This window comes from Crotalus tigris, unplaced genomic scaffold (assembly GCF_016545835.1).
Source record: "Crotalus tigris isolate CLP2741 ecotype Arizona unplaced genomic scaffold, ASM1654583v1 scf7180000017666.379230911805:20528666, whole genome shotgun sequence".
NCBI classification, from domain to species: domain Eukaryota; kingdom Metazoa; phylum Chordata; class Lepidosauria; order Squamata; family Viperidae; genus Crotalus; species Crotalus tigris.
Window position 1 is genome coordinate 14,223,521 of NW_024096552.1, and position 18,085 is coordinate 14,241,605.

At 40.8% G+C, this 18,085-nt stretch overlaps 1 protein-coding gene across 8 annotated transcripts in view; it reads left to right on the forward strand.

Moving 5' to 3' along the window:
* The first annotated feature begins 782 nt into the window (after window positions 1-782).
* The window catches only part of AMPH (amphiphysin), a 118,046-nt gene continuing 100,743 nt past the window's right edge, over window positions 783-18,085 (forward strand). For 7 of the 8 annotated variants that reach the window (XM_039336741.1, XM_039336743.1, XM_039336745.1 and 4 more), the window contains exon 1: window positions 783-994. In XM_039336741.1, coding sequence (XP_039192675.1) covers window positions 926-994 — 69 coding nt within the window. In that variant the 5' untranslated portion in view covers window positions 783-925. Of the gene's footprint in view, window positions 995-2,231; window positions 2,844-18,085 lie in introns of those variants that run through there. The other variant, XM_039336742.1, reaches the window with a different exon arrangement.

The following is an 18,085-nucleotide window of genomic DNA, read 5'->3' on the forward strand; positions in this document are numbered from 1 at the left end:
CTTCTATACCAACTTTCTGTAGGGTTTCAGTAAGGAGTTTTCTGGGGGGGGGGAGTTTAACGACAAAGAATTATCCAGGACATATCCTGCAGAATCATAGACTTTGACACATATTACTTCAATGATTTGACTTCACTTGATTTTAAACTTGCACTTATAAATACAAGCTGGGCTATTTTAGTTCAGGAGTGGGCAACCTGCATTTCTTCAGCTTTGTTGGACTTCAGTTCCCGCCATTCCTCAAGACTGAGCAAATGGACTAAGACATCCCGATTTCAGCCAACTTAGATTGCTTTTCACCTCCACGCTTTAATTCTACACAGGTGAAAACAACGGACTCCTCCAAACTTTTTCCTGGAACTAATTTCCGTGTAATTCTGTAATAAAATAAAGATAAAGCTCAATTGCTAATATGCCTGTAGGCAGCAATATGGAAGATAACTCTCTTCTTTCATACTAGGACTTTTAAAAAATACGCATCGGCCTAATCTCAAAATTGTAATCCCATGGAATTCTTCGGGGTCTCAAGCAGGTTTTTTTGGGGTGGCGGGGGGAATAAAAGAATCAACAAGATGGGTTAGGCGTTATCATACTGCTGCAGCTAATTTTTAAGAAGAATGCTTAAAAGCTTAGCCTTCCAACCTGATTCTTTGCAAGCTTATTTAGAATCACCGCTGGAATCTTTTCCCAGTTTGTCGGACTGTGTCGTGTGTGTATCCCATATCCGAGTCTTCTCGACGCCAGCTCTCTCTTTAAGTACCCCCCACCTTTCTTCCCTATGCCCCTCCCTCCCTCTCTCGCTCTCGCTCTCGCTGTCTTGCTCGCTCTCCCCCATCGCTCTTGCCTTCTGCGAGTCGGCCTCGTTTCTCTCCTCCAATTGTGTTTTTGAATTGCCTCCGCGGTAGGATTCCTTGAACCAGCCACCATGGCTGACATGAAAACGGGCGTCTTTGCGAAAAATGTCCAAAAGAGACTGAACAGGGCGCAGGAAAAGGTAAGCGAAGACGCAGCAACTGTTAGAGGAAAAAACGAAGTCTGTGCGCTTTGGGATTTCCAAGTCTACGGCGTTGGAGAGGAAGCGTAGCAGTGCGGGGGGGTGGAAGCTTGCAGCAGATCCTTCAGTAAATGCGGGGGACGGAGATTAGCACCCCGCAGATCCATCTGAGAAAAGCTGCACAACCAAGCCAAGCCAGAAGACATGCAGCGCTGCAATGGCGTTGCAAGTGCAAACGCTGAGCTTTTCCGTCGCGATTTCGGGCAAGGCAGCGGCGTCGGGTGCCGGCGTGGATCAACGTCAGGCTTTCCATAGCTAAGCTGCCGCCCTCGCCCAATTCGCTTGCACAGAGGGCATTACCTGTATTGATCGGAGCTCTTATGAGATAGGGTGGAAAGCCGGTAGGGCGAGCGAGGACCAAGTGTCTGAATTAATCAGAAGGGCGCGAGTATTTTAAGTACTGTATCGAATCCCTCCCCGCCGAAAACTAAAAGGAAATATTCAAGGCCATCTGACCTTTCTTGCCCCATTTGCCTCAGTGTCTTTCAGGGCAATTAAAGGCAGCGTTGCTTGTCCTTCCGAAAAGAGGGAGAGAGAAAGAGAGAGGGATCGCCGTGCACCATCAAAACGGCGGTCCCTGCTCGAGTTCAGAATAGCGCCCTTTGGGAAAATGGTTGAATTCGGGATCGGTGGGCTGGGGAGCTGCAGCACCGGCATGAATTTGATTCCTTGCTCCATTTGTGTGTTTGAAGTGCACCCTGTATTCGTGATAGGAGCATAAATAAATCTTGCTAAAGAGATGGTGGAACGCGGAAAAATGCCTCCCTCCCCAAGGAACTTTTGGTTATAATCGCCGTGATGTCCCCCCCCTTCTGTTGGCAAGCTGCCCTCATCAGTGGTGTTATATAATATTCCTTGGCCCATAACTGCCATCTTCATGAAGTCTTTTAATTAGAGGAAGGATGCAGGGCAGAGTTATATTCAGACTGCTTTATACCTGTTCTTCTGTCATTAATCCAGGAATTATGGATTATTTCCTACCCCGGAAAATCAAACAGTTGCAGGTGCTATGCTGTTTTGCCTGGGCCAAGGAGTGGGCCTTGCTTTAATATCTGGGTTTTGCATTTGGGATTAGCTTGTTCAGAGTCAAAAACTGTTTGCCAAGAGATAGTTGTTCCAGATTTTTGCAGCCTCTTGGCTAATGAAAAAAACCTATATAATCTGTGAGCTGTTTGTTTGCTCCATACAAAACACTGGAGTTCTGATCCTTTTCATTGAATAATAATGCCCCTAGAGATATATGATTTCACTACTTTCTGGACTTGGTCTTGCTAAAACCATCTATTTTTTTATTTGGTAAAGACATTGGGCCCCTCAGTCTTATTTCCCCTTTCCTTTTCTAGTACTCTGGTGCTTTGTTAATACTGGAGTTGCTATCAAAGGATCATAAGCCTCTTGGTAACCTGCAGCTTGGAAGAAGGATTGGGACTATAGTTCTCTCTGCATAAATAAAGATTTGGTTCTCCCTAAGCCCCACCTTTGTGTGCCCACATTTCACCAGACTATAAGAGGATTGTGTTTCTTTTAATAACTGCCCAAGCTTGAAGTTATTTGATCTCCTGGCTGCATTCATCTGAAGACTAAAGCAGCATTGATCAGAGTGGCCTTCTCCAAATGGCTTCTGTCACTAATCCACAATGACCACTGAACACCCCCTATGCCAGTGTTTTATCAGAAACTCTTGCCAGGTTTTTATTCAAGATTCAGAGTTCTGGTGGTTTAAAATATGTTAAAAGGAAACAAAATCCACATTTCTCAGGTGTCTGATGATTTGCAGCTGAATCTAGAGGTAAGTACTAATTCTTAGGAAGAAAGGACCAATAGTGACAAATGAGAGGTGATACAAATGGGGTGGAAGGTTCAGGTAGCAACATGAGATGGAAGAATATGTGGGATTTGGGCTTAAATTCAGGGAAATCATCTTTTCATGTCTTGCCATATTTAAAAGCAGTGCTTTTTCCTCTTAGTAAGACAGGATAGTTTCCTGCAGGTCTAAATTAAATTGCTCAGGTATATGGTATCTGAATAATTCTGCAGAGTTATTGGAAACATTTTGAAATCTGTCAAATACATTATCTTTTAAAAATGGTGCTTGTTTAAAAGCTATCAAACCGCACAACATGAGAGTGTTAAAATCCTCTCCTTGCCTCATAGTTGTCACCAAGGCAGTTACGATTAATCTTCAAATAGGTTGTTTGAATTCTCATGTGTGGGCTCCACAAAGTAATCCTTTTTAACTTCAAACTCTTCAATATATTAAATACATAGTTAATGCTCTTTCATATTGGATCTGAAATTTGATTTAGGTACAGATGCTCCATAAACAAGGAAAATAAAGCCACATATATTCTAGATTGGCCATTGAACTTTGGTTACTTTAATCATATTGACCCCCACATTCAATTATAGACATCTTTAGAGAAGGCTGGAGGGCTGCTACCAGTAAATAAATACATAAACAAATATAAATATTTCTGTATTCGTTTCAAATGATGGTTGGTTGTATCCAAGACCTATGGAAATCAATGGAAATTTAATGTGACATTGTTTTCACTGATCTATTAATAGCAAACTTTAGTCAGAATGCAACTTATTTGCTGGTTTTATAGACCAGGCTAAGCTAATCATAATTTGTTGACTGAATTGTAACAACCAAGTACTCACATAATGCTAATTGTGATATTCTAATTACAAACTACATTATGGCTATATGTACAGGTGGGTAAGTATAGGTGCATATGTTGTCATGAGAAGGATATCCAAAAATTAAGTCATTGAGATTAGAATGGATGGAGCTTGTTTTGGATCTGTTTTGTAACTCTTTTTTTTTAGTTGAATAGTTGAATTTCCAACTTGTTTATTCATTTTCTGTTTGATTATTTTTTTGTTCTAATTTGCTATATTATGAAAAGAGTCATTTGGGAGTCTGGCTGTGCCTAAATTGGAAAAAAAAGAGAGAGAAGTGGTTTAATTAATAATTAAATGAGTTAGACAGGTTTATTTTGGGAAAGAGGAATCAAGAAATTATTACAATCTTCAAAGATCTGTAAAACTATTATGTAGAAAATGGAATAGAATTGTTCTCCGTTTCACCAAAAAAAAAAAAAAAAAAAACCCAGATGATCATTGATTGAAACCAGATTTTGGTTAAATGTTTAGCAACATTGTTTGAGATAGAAACAGACCTGCCTGACAAGATGATGAGCTCTTCTTGAGATGTTTAAGCATTCAGCTTAATGAGATGCTGAAGCTGCACCCTGTACCCAGATCCCGCATTGGCTGGGCATTAAGCCAGATAAACATCACAATCCATTCCAAACAATGATGCATTTATATTTATACCGTATAGTTAATGTTTCTAAGGTGGTTTACAGCATAAAAAGCAATCAAATCCACACAATGTATTAACATCCCCCCCCTTATTTTAAAAAAACAAAACCTAGACCAGTAAACTCTTTGAAGAGAGGAGAAAGTCAGAATACTAGAAAACGAGACCAAATGCAGACAGATTCCCCCTGTCTCTCCTTTAACTGGAAATTAATCTTTTACAAAAGCATGTGAAGAGATTGAAAAACATCATTTTTACTAGCATTTTTCTTTACAACATTAAAAGACCACCTACCCCTTTATACAATGAATCCAGTATTTCTGTGTTACAGACTTTCTTTTCACAAGCATCAAATGCCAAGTCTAGAAAACCCTGCCAACATGCCTTTCCATATAACTGTAAACAGACATAAGATCTCATTCTGCCTGTCCATAATGTTCATTCATGAGTGGCATAGCTTATATAGTCTGAATTGACAATATCCACATCATCAGCATCAGAGGTAGGGTGTGCAGACATAGAAACATTCTTAGAAAAAGAAAAATTTTCAAAAAGAAAAATGTGGTCATGATGTGCTGATGACAGGCCTACCTTCCAAAACAACTGGTTGGGAAGTGGAATTGAATAGAATATCCTTGAGCAGGGTGGGATTGCTTCACCTGACAGCAGTAAGAGCATTCCCATGCTGCAACCTTGAATGGTGAGCTAATTTTATAATATGTATTATAGTTTATGATCATTATTTCCAGTTGTTTTATCTGGCAGGAAACAATGATCTATCTATCTATCTATCTATCTATCTATCTATCTATCTATCTATCTATCTATCTACCTACCTATCTATCTATCTATATACATATACATATACATATACACATACTCCCTTATCCTGGGTTTGTGTGTCTGTGCCTTTGAGGCAGGATGGACTACTGACAACTGTGTGGAATAGTACCTGCTGTTTCCATGATCAGATGGATTTCATCCTAGGGTTCTGAAGGAGCTGGCAAATGTGATCCAGAACCACTGACCCATATTTTTTAAAGAAAAGAAAAGAACTGATGTGGTTCCCATCTTCAAAAAGGGTAAAAATGAGTCCAGAAAATTATAGAACAATCAGTTTGACATCAATACCTGCGAAGATCCTGAAAAAAATAAGTCACAAATCTGTGAACACCTAGAAACAAGCTAAACTAAGCCAACATGCTTTTTGTTAAAAGCAGATCATACCAGACAAACATTGTTTCATTCTTTAACAAAGTGATACTTCGTTAAAGTGAAATACTATGGAAATACTATGGACATAGTTTACTTAGATGTCAGTAAGTCATTTAATAAAGTACACCACAATCTACTTCTTGGTAAGATATAAAAATGTTGGGTAAACAGTAACACCACTAGATGCTGACCAACCATACTCATCTAGTTCTCAATGGAACTACATTATGCAATGGGTACTTCAAGGTTCTGTCTTAGGCCCAGTACTTTTCAATATCTCCATAAATTATTTAGATGAGGGGATAGAAGGGGAGCTCATCAGATTTATAGACAACACCAAGCTGTGGGGAAATAGCCAACAATTTAGAAGATAGACTCAAGATACAGTAATATTTCAAAAGACTTGAACTTTTGAACTATCCAACAAATGCAATTCAGTGGTGAGAAAAGTAAGGACTTACACTTAAACAGGAAAAATCAAATTCACAGGTATAGAATAGGTAGTACCTTCCTCAATAGTAACTGACAGTATTCTTCAAAGCAGCTGAGGGCAGGACAAGAAATAACAGAAGGTTATCAAAGAAAGATTCAACCTAGAATTAAAGACAAATTTCCTGACAGTGAGAACAATTAACCAGTGGAATGGCTGGCCTCCAAAGTTGTTGGTGCTTCATCATTGGACATTTTTAAGAAAAAGATTGGAGAGCTACTTGTCAAAAATAGTATAGGATGTCCTTCTGGAGCAGGGGGATGGATTAGAAGACTCCAAAGTCCCTTCCCAACTGTGTTATTCTGTATTCTATTCTTTAGGGCAAGTAAAAGGAGCCAATGCACAGGTTTGCCTGCTAATGTAGAAGAGGAGGAACTGCATCTAAAGTAGTCATTGCTCAACTCCCCTAAAGATTTTGCTCAGTTCTGGGAAGCTTTAAAGTATGTTTGGTTGAATTTATTATATTTTGGCAATATGAGCATTCCTAAATGGATGTGAGTGAAGCAGAATATACTTTATGAAGAGATTGGCCCAAAATATAAAATAAACTTTGTGAAGAAATTTTATGGAAAAAAAGGTATAAAATGGTTTCATTCTCATGCTTAGTAAGACTGATTTGCATGCTATATCCATCTATTACATTTAGATTAGTCCCACCTGTATTAGTTCTGTGTTAACCTTGATTATTTAAGGAACTACTGCAACAAATGCTTAATTTCTCAAAAAAATTGCATTTATATATATATTCATCTGTTGCCTACTAATGTAATATTGGATATTAAACTTTATGTAAATGCAGCATAGTTCTAATATACCAGCTTAAAAATAAGCTCCTTTATTTATCTGTTGCATTTCCATAAAGTTATATCCAAAGTTCTGCACACAGCAATCATGATACAGAACAACAATCCATACCAAATATCAAAGGAGGAATCCAAACTAAATTGAACGCACTTATATCTAGTTCAAATCTGTAGAATATAAATTTAGTTATTACTGAATTATTTCATGGATTTTATGTATTAAACACATAAATACCAAAAACTGATAGATACCTTTCCTTTCCCATCTTGCAGTTTTATTATTTTAGAAAGATTTCTATCACTGCTGTCCATCATATATGTTGTTCTTCAATACTCGGATCCCAGTTAGCAGGGTTTTCTCTAAATCCAAACTGCAGCAAAAGGAGTTGTCAGCATACTGGGAATCTAGTTTGAACCTATCAAGATTTTATTTATTCATGGGCTATGATAAAGTAATATCAAAGTACCTAAGTGTGCTGGACCAGTATATATGTAACCATCTGGCCAGAGCATATATAAGTAGCATTGAAGGGGTTAAATGCTGTCTCTTTAAGAGACGGCTTCTGGGAAATGTAGTTTAGTTGTTACATGGTTATATCTGTGTTCTAATTGGTCAGTTCTATGTCTTAACTAGCCATTGGGAGGGACTTCAATGTTTTATGACAGGATTTCCTGACTATGTGCCAGCATGTAAAGTTTTGTGTAGTACACCATGGGACCCTTTGCTCCAATGAACATGGGATGAATCTACCTTTAATTTTTTACACCATAAGAATGGAAAGATTATGATACGTGCCTCAGAAGAACTCTTCTTAGCTGTAAGTTATTGTTTAGAGATTCCTGAAGAATAAATAATCTGAATATTAATCCGTCTTTGGAGTTAATCTGTCTGTGACAAACAGGAATAAAGCAGATCTCTTTTTAACTCTAGCTGTTTGCGAGTCTTTGGGGGCTGCCATTTGATTATAGCTTTCACCTTGGTTGGATCCATTTCAATTGCCCTCATTGGAAATTCTGTAGCCAAGATAATCTAATCGGGTCTCCCAGTAATTATTATAAGAAGAAACTTTATTCACCAAAAGAACTCTTCCACAGCTCTGGCTTTCTCAAGATGATAAGAATACCTGTGAATCCCAAGCTCTCCCCATCTCCCTCCCCACTGTTGGCAAGCTAGAAACCTGCAGCAGTAGGTTTAAAGGCAGTAGGCTTCATAGCTTGACACTAACATTCAGATTCTCTGGCAAAGAGTTATATAAGGAGTTATCCTGATCTAATGCAGAAAAAGTACTTACATTTTTTTTAAAAAAATGCAAATATTGTTAAGCTATCACTGATAGATGATATTATTATTATTATTGGATATATATTTATGTTATAAATACATATATTATCTCTCTGAAGGAATTCAGAGCTCCCTGACTTGACACAATATTTCAAAATAGTTTGAAGATCTGATATCAGTTTGAGTCAAATCTTTTTTGAATCAAATAATTCATTCAGAATTTGTATATATATTTATAGACAGTTAATGTAAGATACTAAGCACAAAGATTCATATTAGACCTAAGTTGCAAAGCAATACTAAAAATAGAACAAAGGTAAAAAACATTTTTATGTAAGATTGTAGGCAGTACATATGGATACATCCCAAAATATAAAAAACTGAAAAGTAGTTGTGCATTTTTTTTTTAACAAAGACAGTATCATGGCACTTTAACATATTTGTTCTGACACAAATTATATCACATAAGTGTTTATGGTTCTCAAAGATTAGGAAATGTAACAGGATTAGAGTATATATACATCGAGTATGTATGTATTCGATGGTCATTGGGAATATTCAATATTAGTGCTGTATGTTAAAATGGCTAGCTCATTTTAACATCATACTGTAACTTAATAATAATCCCAGGTCCTTAGGAAGGACTTGATAGGTAGATAAAAATGCCAAGTCCAATCTTGGAAAAGACTCCATAGACAGATAAAAATACCAGACTCTAAACATCTGCTGACTGTGTGATGAGCATAATAACAATAACAGAGAAAATAATAGGGATGAAGAAGCTAAAGTGCTCTGGGACTTTAGAATTAAAACAGGTGAGGTGCATAACATGCCGGACTTAATAATTGTTGATAAGAGAAACAGAAAAGTCTGGATAGTTGACATGGCAATATCAGAAGACAGCAGAATAGAAGAGAAGGAACTGGAGAAGACAACCAAATACAAAGATTTGCAAATAGAAATAGAATGATTGTGGCAAAAGAAAGCAAAGTTAATACCAATAATAATAGGCACCTTGGATACAATTCCAAACCAACTGAAGCACTAGTTGAACATTATCAGCATTGGCAAATTAACCATCAGTCAATTGCAAAAGGTGGCTTTACGCGGAATAGCTTACATCCTGTAATAGTACCTTTAATACCATCAAACATCCACATCTGCCTATCCCAGGTTGTTAGTGTAATGTATTGGCCACAACTGTTTTAAATCACTTGCTTAATGTCTGACCTACATTGCTGTATTGTTTAACAATTGCTGTTACTGAAAGCCAGACTGGCTGTCTCCAAGCTGATAATGAGGTTTGGGGCGGGAAACTGTTACTTTAAACCTATTGGTTGCCACCTAGAGGATAACTGTATAAATAGCTGTGCAGCAGCCTTTAGGGCTGCTTCTGTTCTGAGTTAATAAACTTGTTTGCTGTTTCAACACTCTGCCTCATTCAATGCCTAAAGAACCGAAAATATAACAGTGGCGACGAAGATGGGATGTGCTGCTTCATTGAGAGAGCTTGAAGTCACTAGGGAGTGAGGTCAGCACAGAGCCTGACAGGAACTATGTTCCCCCCCCGGTCTGTCAGCAAGCCACGCTGGAGACCATGCCCTAATGGCCTATACAGAAGCCAGCATCGCAAGGCATTGAATGAAGAAACAAACCACCATGGCGAAGGTCGGGAAGCTCAAATAATTTGATGTAACTCACCCAGAGAAATGGGCATCCTACATCTCCCACATCAAAAATTACCTCCGTGCCAATCAGGCCGCCAAAGATGGATTGAAGGCCACAACACTCCTCTGCATGTGCGGCCCCGCCACCTTCGACATTGCAGAGAACCTGGTCACCCCAGCGCTGCTCAAGTTGATCACCTACACGGACTTGAAAAAAAAGCTCCGAGACCACTTTGAGCCCAAGTTATCCATTATAGCATGGAAGCACATTTTTGAGTAGCGGGAGCAACAACCCAGTGAGTCTGCAACAGAATTCATTGCTGCTCTTCATCAAGTGTCCCAACTCTGCAATTTTGCAGATTTGGAGGAGAGACTACGAGACCGCTTAGTCTGCGGACTCCGGAATTGAGAGCTCCAACAAAAACTGTTTGCTAAGGAGACTCTCTCGCTACAAGAGGCCTTGAAGGAGGTCATGGCGGATGAAGCTGCCAGAGGGGCCATTAAAGCACTGCGGCCCTCCAAAAGCGCGCCAAACACCGAAGCCATCCACCACGAGGATGCCAAGCGGATGGAAGACACCGACTCAAACTACGAAGTCGACCAGCTATGAAAGCACCCGGAGAAGGGACCGCAGCCAGCTGAGAAGACAGTTCCGTTCCTTAGATGCATGGTCTGCGGAGGCCGCTATCAATGCGCAGATTGCCGATTCTGAACTGCAACGTGCCATGCCTGTGGCAAACCAGGCCACATCGCCGCCATCTGTCAAGGTCATCAGAGGGACTGCCTGAAAAAAGACACATTCAGGAGAGGTACCGGGGCCCTGGGTCAACACCGAGTAGGGTTCTGCTCCAGCTGAAGGAGTGTATTCTGCACTGGTGCCCATCGCCCCCTAAAGCAGAAGCTTAGACTACAGGTCAAGCTTCAGAGAATTCCATGCAAGATGGAAATGGACATGGGCTCAGCCATGTCCATCATTTCACAAGGAACATTCAGGCACCTATGCCATTGTAGCAAAAGATGGGCCAAGCTCCGGCCATCTAATCTACTACTCCCAGACTTCCAAAACTCCCGAGTGGTAGTCAAAGACGAAGCCACACTTCTGGTAGAATTCAAGGTGTTCCAGGGGCCACTAGATGACGTAGTGGTGGAAGGCCAACGCACAAGTCTCATAGGGTTCGATTGGTTTGATTCATTGGGCATTCAAGTAACCGGCATTCACCGAACATAAGCAGTAGATTTGTCTGCAATCTGCCAAGAGTTCGTGGATGTTTTCAGTTCTAGTCTAGGGGAGTACAAGGGTCCTCCAATCGCCCTCAAGTTTGATCCTATGGTAACTCCAATACAGATTAAGCCTCATAGCGTGCCTTTCGTGTTAAAACCCAAAATTGATCCAGAGCTGGATAAGCTAGTGGAACAAGGGGTATTGCAGCCCGTAGACAATGGGGTGTGGGAGACCCCCATTGTAATGCCATTAAAGGCCAATGGGGAAGTGAGAATATGTGCTGAATATAAGTTTACCCTCAATAGGGCACTTCAACAGCATGCGTACCCTGTGCCAGTTGTCAGCCATATTTTGGTGTCATTGCAAGGAGGCTACAAGTTCACCAAATTAGATTTGGCACAGGCCTATCAACAACTGCCCATGGATGAGGCCATGGCAGTAGCCCAGACCATTGTTACCCATAGGGGGGCTTTTAAGGTTAAGCGCCTACAGTTCAGGGTGAGTGTAGCCCCAGGGCTGTTCCAGGGAGTGATGGAGCACATGCTCAAGGGAATTCCAGGGGTTTGCCCCTACTTCAATGATGTCCTCATTGCTGGGGAATCGGTTGAGATTCTGGCTGAATGGCTTAAGGCCGTCCTTCAGTGGGTCCACGATGCAGGACTTAAACTAAAAAAAGAAAAGTGCAAGATTGGGGTAGAGTCAACCAAGTTCCTTGGTTTCCACATCGATGCTGAAGGCATTCATCTGGCGGAATCCAAATTAAAAGCAATCTAGCAGACCCCAAGGCCGAAGTCAAAGGGAGAGCTTCAGGCTTTCCTAGGCCTTTTGAATTTTTACCATGCCTTCCTCCCAAACAAGGCCACAGTGGCAGAGCTGTTACATTGGCTCTTGGATAGACAAGCTCAGTGGCAGTGGACCAGTGTCCACAAGAGTAGCTTCCAAGCAGTCAAATTACTGTTGTCATCGAACTCAGTTCTCACTCATTTCAATGAACAGCTGCCTGTCTGCATTGCATGTGATGCATTCCCATATGGGGTTGGGGCTGTGTTAAGCCACTTAATGGCTGATGGGAGGCAGAAGCCCATCGCGTACTACTCCAAGACCCTATCATCTACAGAGTGCAACTACACACAAATTGATAAGGAGGCTCTGGCCACTGTGGCCGGAGTTAAAAAGTTCCATGACTACTTGTATGGCCGCCTGTTCATGGTCCTCATGGACCACAAGCCACTCCTAGGATTGTTCACCACAAACAAACAGACAGCTCAGATTCTGTCTCCTCGAATGCTGAGGTGGTCTATCTTCCTGTCAGCCTACAGCTACAGGATGATTCACAAACCGGGCAAGGAAATGGGCCATGCCTCTGCTACATGTGGAGCCAGATCCAGCTCTGGCTGCACGCATCCTGGCTATCCAGGATTTGCCAGAATCTCCCCTTCACGCTGGGGGACATAGTTGCTGAGACAGCAGCTGACAAAATGCTGAGTCATGTGCTAAACTGGGTACACACAGGATGGCTGGACAAATGTCCAGGGCCAGAATTTCAGAGTTTATTCATGAAAAAAAGATGAGCTCTTCAGCTCATAAGGGATGCATCCTTTGGGGAAGTAGGGTCATAGTCCAGAGCTCTTTAAGGCCCAGGGTCCTAGAGTTTCTGCACGAGGATCATCCGGGAATAGTCCGGATGAAGGCACTTCCGAGGAGCTACCTTTGGTGGCCAGGGCTAGATAAAGTTATTGAAGCCCAAGTACATAATTGCTATAAGTGCCAGCAATCTAGATCGGAGATGCCGCAAGCCCCTGTCCACCAATGGGAGGACACTCACACACTGTGGTCAAGAATCCACATCGATTTTGCCGGGCCCATTCAGGGACAGCTGTTTCTAATAGTAATAGATAGCCATTCTAAATGGTTAGAGATCGCACCAGTCCCTACTATGACTAGTGCCAGGACTATCCAGGAACTGCACAGAATCTTTGCAACACACGGGACTTCCAGATGTGTTAGTCTCAGACAATGGGGCTCAGTTTACCGCTTCTGAATTCCAGTCTTTCCTCAGGGCAAATCTAATATGGCATGCCATGTCGGCTCCCTTTCACCCGGCCTCGAACAGCCAAGCAGAACGCATGGTCTGCACAACCAAGGAATCACTAAAATGGATTGTCACAGGGGATTGGCACCACAGACTGACAGATTTTCTACTCTGCCAATGCACAACTCCCTGTACCACCATGGGCAGAAGCCCTACTGAACTCAGATGGGGCTGATGTTTGATCACCAAGCTGGACAGGCTGCATCCTGACTGGGTTGCCTCGGCACCTTGGAATTTGCAAGTGGGTGACCGGGTTTGGACCCAGAATTACAGACAAGGGGCTTTGTGGGTGGCAGCCATGGTTGTTAAGGTGTTGGGACCACTCTCATATGAAGTGGTCCTGGAAGATGGATGAGTCATTCACTGGCACATTGACCAGCTGCGTTAGAGGTCAGCGAACCAATCGCTGGCTAAGGCCTCTCAAGAGGGCCGCATGCAAGGGCCGTGCGACAGTGGCCCAACAAAGGAGACAGGGAAAAGGCGGTAGGAGAGCTTCCCCCAGACAGACAGTATCCGCTGAACAGGACCGGCAACCTGCGCTGAAGGACAGCCCTGCAGACTTTGCTGCATGATTGGACTTTGGTTTGGGCCAAACGGGACTGGCCAGCCAAAGGGACCCGAGTCAACCTGACATCACTGGACCTCAGAGTCCTGGTCTACCCAGCTGAGCAGGTGAGCGGGTAAACCGGGAGACCCCTGCAACCCCTAGATGTTCAGAACAGTCAAGAAAGCCGCCTAAATATCTGCAGGACTATGTCCAGCAGTTGAGAGTTGGAGCCATCTAGGGGGAAGGGGTAATGTATTGGCCACAACTATTTTAAATCACTTGCTTAATGTCTGACCTACATTGCTGTATTGTTTAACAGTTGCTGTTACTGAAAGCCAGACTGGCTGTCTCCAAGCTGATAATGAGATTTGGGGTGGGAAACTGTTATGCTTGCCATCTACAGGCTAACTGTATAAATAGTTGTGCAGCAGCCTTTAGGGCTACTTCTGTTCTGAGTTAATAAACTTATTTGCTGTTTCAACACTCTTCCTCATTCAATGCCTAAAGAACCGAAGATATAACAGTTAGGTTGATAAAAATGCCAGATCGAGTCTAAACATTTGGCTGACTCTGCAACCAACCATAATAATAATACAAGGGGACAGTAGAGTAGAGGACAAAGAATTGGATAAGATCATAAAGTATTCAAGATTTTAACATCAAAGTTGAAAGAGTAAGACATGAACTAGCTGTGGTAGTCCCAATAGTTATAGGAACAGTGGGTGCTATATTGGCAGCCACACTTATATCCTATATTGAGTGTTTAAAATCTTCAACAGCATTTAGTTAATCTCTGCATTGACATTTACCAGTCAATTACAAATGACCGCATTTCTTGGATCTACACATAGACTATGCTGCTACATCATGTAATCCTAGTTGTTGGAAAGAACTCAGGCCAACATCAGCTAAAAGAACTTTCTGTGGATAGTTAATTTTTTAATAATAGCATTTTTTGTCAAGACCTCTTGTCCATATGTTCTTGAAAGTGCCATTTTTTTTGTTTGATTTATTTATTGGACTTCTATACTGTCTCTTTCTTTTATAAATAACTCAAGGCATACTTAAAACTCCTTCCTCCTCCTATATTCCCCACAACAACCACCCTGTCAGGTGGGTTGGACTGAGAGAGAGCTACTGGCCCAAAGTCTCTCAGCAGCTTTATGCATAAGTTAAGACTATGCCAGCACCTTAACTTAACTTAAGGTGCTTAACTTCTACACCAAACCAGCTTTCTTTCTTGTATTCAGCCTGAAAGAGTTGACATTAAATATAAAATGTTATGGGGATTTTTTTTTCCTTGCTGAGTTTGACACATTTGTTAGATTCTGTTCATCGGAGGTTATTTCCAAAGTTTCTGACAGAAGTACATTTAATTTATATATTTATGCTGCTATCATTTAATTGTCCTTCCTTTCTGTGCTGCATGTTTCTCTTTGATATTTTAAAAAGCTGTGAGGTGAAATACGTATACGATGTTTTATTGCTTAAATTGAACACATACTTGTAAAAATACAAATATTCATTTGCTAAAATAAATGGATTCATTGCAGTTATTGGGGGTAGTGGGAGGAGTGTCATAAAAGGGTTATGTTTGTGGAAGTGTTACATGCATTAATTTGATTTTAAGACAGACTTTAATAATTTTGGACATTCATAGTCTTTGAAACAACACATACATTACATGGAAGTTGATAACTGAGAGTTAAAGTGAATTTTCTCTCCTCTTTTTACCATTATGAGACTAGTCCTTAATGCTGAAAATTTTTCTGGTCCAAATTACCCTGTGAATTAAAGCCTAGATTCTTGCAACTTATAAATGAATTGCTTGCGCACATACATGTGGCCTCTCCTTTGATTTCTTTTGTTATTTTGATATCACTGAAGCTAGAAGGTTATTAAGGAAGGGCTTTAAATATTGAAGCCTAGAATGAAAGAGAACTCATCCCAAATTCTGCTGAAATTTAATTTAATTGAACCTACCCAAATTATCCTTAATTTCATGTGATTCTCACCTTATCAGAGAAGAAAAGTATTCTGATCTTTAATATAGCAAACATCTGTTTAACTTTTGTGAATGTGTGCAAACAACTATCACCCATGACAGACATTCTCATATCTGATTCACTTATCTTCTATTATGTAGGACTGAAATACCATGCATACTTTAAAAGCAATTGGATTTTTAGTAAAATTATTGTGTATATACTCTTAAGACCTCACATTACTTACAAAATTTATCAATTTGATTTTTCAGTATGGATTGCACAGCTTGAAAATTATTATTACATTTTACCTATTAATTTATATATTCTTGATATCCTTTCTCTTTAATCAGGAAAACTAGGTCATTGTACAACATGTATACCAAAAGGATAGAGAAAGAGAGAGAGAGAGAGAGAGAGAGAGAGAGAGAGAGACTCTTAAATTTGTATTTATATACATAGATCCAGCTGGGCAGTTCAGTAAGCAGTTGAGTCTTTCTACTAATCCACCAGTTTGTAGCTGAGTAGTAACACATCCACATTAAAAAAAAATCCTATAAATTAGTTAAAGCTAAATGCAAAATGTCTGTTTGCATGAAACCAGTTAGACTTCATTCTTATATGTGGGACATTTGGAGAGCAAAGTTGGAGAAGGATAGTATGACTTATATAAATTAATACAAAGTGTCATAAATGAATTGTAGAGAAAGGAAATTAATCTTAAGTATAATTAGTCATTTGGAGAATAACATGGCAAACTATTTCAGTGTTCTTCCAAAAAAACAAAATGGGTATTCATAACCAGGATAAGGTCAACTTACCACTGGAGAATGGACAATTTATAATGGAAACTATCCTAGAAGCTAATAAGAAAGGATTGAAGACAAGTATTATAAGTTCAGTGTTTGATATGTGATTGAAAGAAAGTTGAAAGGATATGCAGAGTGGATATGGCCAGAGAAAGAAGGAAATTTTGATGATAAAAAGATACATATATCATTGATATGTGGAATACGGGAATCATACAAAACATGATTAATGTTGTCAGAGCAGAAATATTAAGATTAAATATTGATGTTCAGGAAATCCGCAATCTGAAATGGACTAGTATGGGTTACCTCACATTACAGGAACACCAGATCTTCTGCGAAGGACAAAAAACAAAGCAAAAAACAAAAACATACAAGAAATGTTTTTATTGTTTTAAAAAGGGAGACAGTGGGTGCTTTCTGCAATGTAGAAAGTGACAAAGATTACAATTCAGTTTCACGATAAGCCAAACAATATTATAGTGATCCAGGTCCAACTGCAGACAGAAAGAAAGTAGAACACTTCTGGGGCAACTTGCAATATGTTGTCAACACACAGTTTAAAAAGAGTTATAGTAATTAAAGAAATACTATGATAAAAGATGAAGATGAATTGAATAGAATAGAGCTGGAAGGGACCTTGGAGGTTTTCTAGTCCAGCCCTCTGCTCAAGCAGGAGAACCTATATCATCTCAGACAAGTGACTGTCTAGCCCAGTGGTTCTCAACCTTTTTAATGCCACGACCCCAACCAGTCGTAAGTCGAAGACTACCCAACTGGTCTTAAGTCAAGGACTACCCAACCGGTCGTAAGTTGAGGACTACCCAATCGGTTGTAAGTTGAGGACTTTCCCTGCCCAGGAGCACCGCGCATGTGTGATGCCGGCCAAGGCGTAGCTGGTAAGGGGCAGCGACGGCGCAGGGCGACCACCGGCTGGGCTACCAGCTGGCCCAGCCCAAGGAGGTAAGGCACCCACCAGGCCCCACATGCACCAGCAACCCTCCCTGCGCCCGCTGGCCTCCCACCTCCCACCCCTAGCCCTCTTTTACTTACATTTTTAGTAGTTGCTCAGCAGGGAGGGGTGGAAGCTTCCAGACAGCTCGCCTTTGCTGCAGACAACTTGCAGCACCGTTTGCAGACTGGGGCTTTTGGTGGGCTCAGCAGGGCAGACAGCCTGGACAATTCCTATTGGCTTTTGAAAGCCAATAGAATTAGACTCTATTCAAGAGAGTCTATTCTATTGGCTTTCAAAAGCCAATAGAATAAAAGGGAGTAGCACAGCTAAGGAAAAGGGGCGAAAAATGGCGGACTGCGTTGTTTGGCGACCCCAATGAAATGATCGTTCGACCCGAAATGGGGTTGCGACCCACAGGTTGAGAACCGCTGGTCTAGCCTCTTCTTTAAAATCTGCAGTGATGGAGCACCAACGATTTCTGGAGGCAAGGTGTTCTATTGGTTGATTGTCCTCACTATCAGGAAGTTTCTCCTTAATTCTAGGTTGCTTTTCTCTTTGATCAGTTTCCAACCATTGTTTCTTGTCCTGCCCTCTGGTGCTTTGGAGAATAATGTGACCCCCCTTCTTCTTTGTGGC